General features: G+C 54.2%; 1 protein-coding gene across 1 annotated transcript in view; it reads right to left on the bottom strand.

The window, feature by feature from the left end:
• Positions 1-717, bottom strand: part of CAPN11 (calpain 11) — a 14,240-nt gene extending 13,523 nt beyond the window's left edge. The window contains exons 1-2 of the mRNA XM_007458288.1: positions 481-717; positions 50-119 (exon numbers count right to left, since the gene is read on the bottom strand). Coding sequence (XP_007458350.1) covers positions 50-119; positions 481-708 — 298 coding nt within the window. The 5' untranslated portion in view covers positions 709-717. The remainder of the gene's footprint in view (positions 1-49; positions 120-480) is intronic.
• Between the last annotated feature and the right edge of the window lie 2,463 nt (positions 718-3,180).

The raw sequence follows: 3,180 nt of genomic DNA, 5'->3' as shown, positions 1-3,180 counted from the left end.
CTCTTTCCCAGTTCACCCCCTGCCCTCAGCTTTCCTGCCCCCCACTCACCGAGTACCCCCTGGCAGATGTCGGTCGGGCTGACCCCATTCACAATGAATTGAGGATTGCTTGTGATTTGCTGCAATGAAGGAATAAAGGCTTCAGAGAGCCCAGGACACCCCCCTCCCAAGCTCCCTCCCACTTCCCTGGGGAATGCTGCTGTCTCTTGGAGCTCTAGGGGAAACATGGATGGGGGGGGGCGGCAGGGGGAACCTGGCCTAATTGTAGGCTGTGATGGCAAAGGTCAGTGAGTGATCTTCCCAGGGGTTTTCTGAGAGGTTTTACTTAAGCCTGTCCCGAACCGTCCCCTGCCTTGTTGGAAATGGAGTCTAGTACAGAGCCAAGATAGGGCGGTGGGGGATTGGAGATTATCCAAGTGACTGGGACGTCACTACTACCCCCACCGCCCATGAGTCCATGCCTCCCTTCCCAGTGCCCACTCGGGGCCGCTGCCAGCTGATGTTCTGCACGTTTTTGGAGTTGGGGCCCAGTTCCTTGAAGCCCAATGAGCTGGGTTCAGCGGGGAAAAAGGGGTCCTTGAACAGCTGCCCCTTCCGTAGGCAGAGTGCTCGCAGCTCCTCAAAGCTCTGGTTGTTGTAGTTCTGGGCGTTGTGGTGCTGGCCCATGCCCTTGGCCTTGAGTCGGTTCTGGCTTATGTGAGCTGCCATCCCCTTGTTGGTGAAAACGGTCTCCGCTTAATAATAAAAAGACAAATAACCTAATCAAAAAATGGACAAACGATCTGAATAGGTGTTTTTCTGAAGAAGATACACAAATGGCCAATAATCACATGAAAAACTGCTCAACATCCTTCGTCAACAGACAAATGCAAATCCAGGTCACAATGAGATACCACCTCACATGCACTAGGATGGCTCTAACCCAAAAGACTGGTAATAACAAGTGTTGGTGAGGGTGTGGAGAAATCGGAGCCCTCAGACACTGCTGGTGGGGATGTAAAAGGGTGCAGCCACTTTGGAAAACAGTCCGGCACTCCCTAAGTTAAACACAGAATTACCATATGATCCAGCAATTTCACCTCTAGGTATATATACTCAAGAGAAATGAAAATATATGTCCATACAAAAAATTCTGCACAAATGTTTATAGCAGCAGCAACACTCACAATAGCCGAAAAGTGGGGAAGACCCCAAATGTCCATCAGCTGATGAATGGACAAGCAAAATGAGGAATACACGTACAGCGGAATATTACTCAACAATAAAAAGAAATGAAGTGTACTGAGACATGTTACGACATGGATGAACCTTGAAAACATTATGCTAAGTGAAGACAGCAGTCACAAAGGATCACATATTGTGTGATTTCAATGATGTAAAATGCCCCAAACAGGCCAATCTATATAGAGGCAGGAAGTATAACCATGGTTGCCTAGTGCTTTAGAGCGTTGGGGGATTGGAAGTTGATGGCTAAAGGGTATGGGGTTTCTTTTGCGGGAGAATGAAAAGGTTCTAAAATTGATTGTGGTGATGGTTGCACAACTCCGTGAATGGACTGAAAACCACTGATTGTACACTTTAAGTGGGTGAATTGTATGGTATGACCTCCAGACCATGCAAACAGACGCTGCCTTTTGGGGAGAGTGGAAATAATGGAGTGCAGCGGGCAGGAGGGCAGAGGGGACGGGGCCGCTCGCGGGGGAGGGTCCAGTTAGGGAATGGCCCAGTGGGTGGGGTGGCTGGGTCTACTGAGAGGAAAAGTCAGGCCTGCTGACAGGTCCTGAGCCAGCTGGCGGCTGGGGACCCAGGATCCCTCCTCCCCCAGAGGGACTGCAACCTCTTACACCCTTCCTGAGTCTGCCTGCCCACACCTGTCCGCCCTCCGTGGGCCTGACTGCCCCCTGCCACCAGCAGGGGACCCAGGAGGAGGTCCAGGCTGAATCTCCAGTCCTACCCCACCCAGGCACCTGGGGCCTGCGCCCCCGCATCTCCCTGCCTTCTCAGCTGCCTCTGGAATAAGGAAGTGCTTGGGGGAAGGGAGGAAGGATGTGGTCTAAGTTAAACAGAGCCCAGTTGGGGCCGGGGTGTGGGAGGAATCCAGAGTGAGGAAAAGAAGGGGGGCAGCTGCAGAGGGGGGAGCAGGGGGTCTCAGCTACTACGCTTCCTCCCTCGAGCGGACAGGCAAGAAGAGTTAGAACAGCAGAGATGACAGTCCTGAGCGCCTGCTCTGTGCCGGGCCCCGAGAGAGGGCCACGCGGTGCCCACGGTGACCGGAACAGGAAGCCCGAGCTCGGAGGTTGGTAGTGGGTCGAAGGTCACAGAGTGAGGGCTGGGGTGGACTAAGCCTGACCACAGAGCCCAGATTGGGCTTGTGACCTTCACCCTACACTGCCCTGGAAGGAGGTGCCTCTCCACCGTGGGAAGGCCTGGGGACCCAGAGCCATCTGCCCATCCTAGTCAACTAAGGAGGTCACGGGCCATTTGTGGCTCAGCTTATCTGATACCCCCTTGCTCTTCCCATTACCCAAGCAAGCAAACCCCTTCTCCCGTCCCTCACCAGCGACTCCAGGGACTTCCCTGGGTCCAGGAATGTCTCCCGTTCCCTCCACTTATTAGCCTGACAAACCCACACAGGTTGCCACCCACCAGCCCAGTGCCTTGGAGCACAGGCTGCCTTTGTTCTTCAGCTGCATCGACTGTTCCTGCCTCGGCGCCTCTGCTTGCAATCATTCCTCATCCCACGCACACATCTGTCCACTGGGAAAGTCCTGGCTCAATGCCACCGGCTCGGTGAAGCCTCCCCTGATGCCTGTGCAGAGTCGGGGCTGCCCTGGTGTCCAACACTCTCCTCTGTTATGACACCCATCCCTGCCTGGCCTGTCTGTCCCCACCCCACCCGCCAGGTGATGAGCTCTCAAGGGTGGAGGTGGGGCCCCCTGTCCACTGCGGGGTTCCCTCAGTCTTACGCTGCACCTGACCCAGCAGGGGCTCAGAAACGCTTTCAGGGGATGAATGAGTGACTGTCTGCTTTGCAGACAGTAGTAATTTTTCATCTATGTTTGCAAATCTATGTTTTCTCTCTCCTGCCCCGCTCCCCAACACCCTGTTCCACTCTAGCTCCACATGTATTTTGTTTATTGGTTGCCTCCCTCATAGAATGAATGCTCACGCAGGCAGGGA

Source organism: Lipotes vexillifer, unplaced genomic scaffold (genome assembly GCF_000442215.2).
Source record: "Lipotes vexillifer unplaced genomic scaffold, Lipotes_vexillifer_v1.1 scaffold4, whole genome shotgun sequence".
Taxonomy (NCBI): Eukaryota; Metazoa; Chordata; class Mammalia; order Artiodactyla; family Lipotidae; genus Lipotes; species Lipotes vexillifer.
Note: the sequence above shows the minus strand (reverse complement) of the source record. Positions and strands in the feature narration are given on the sequence as shown.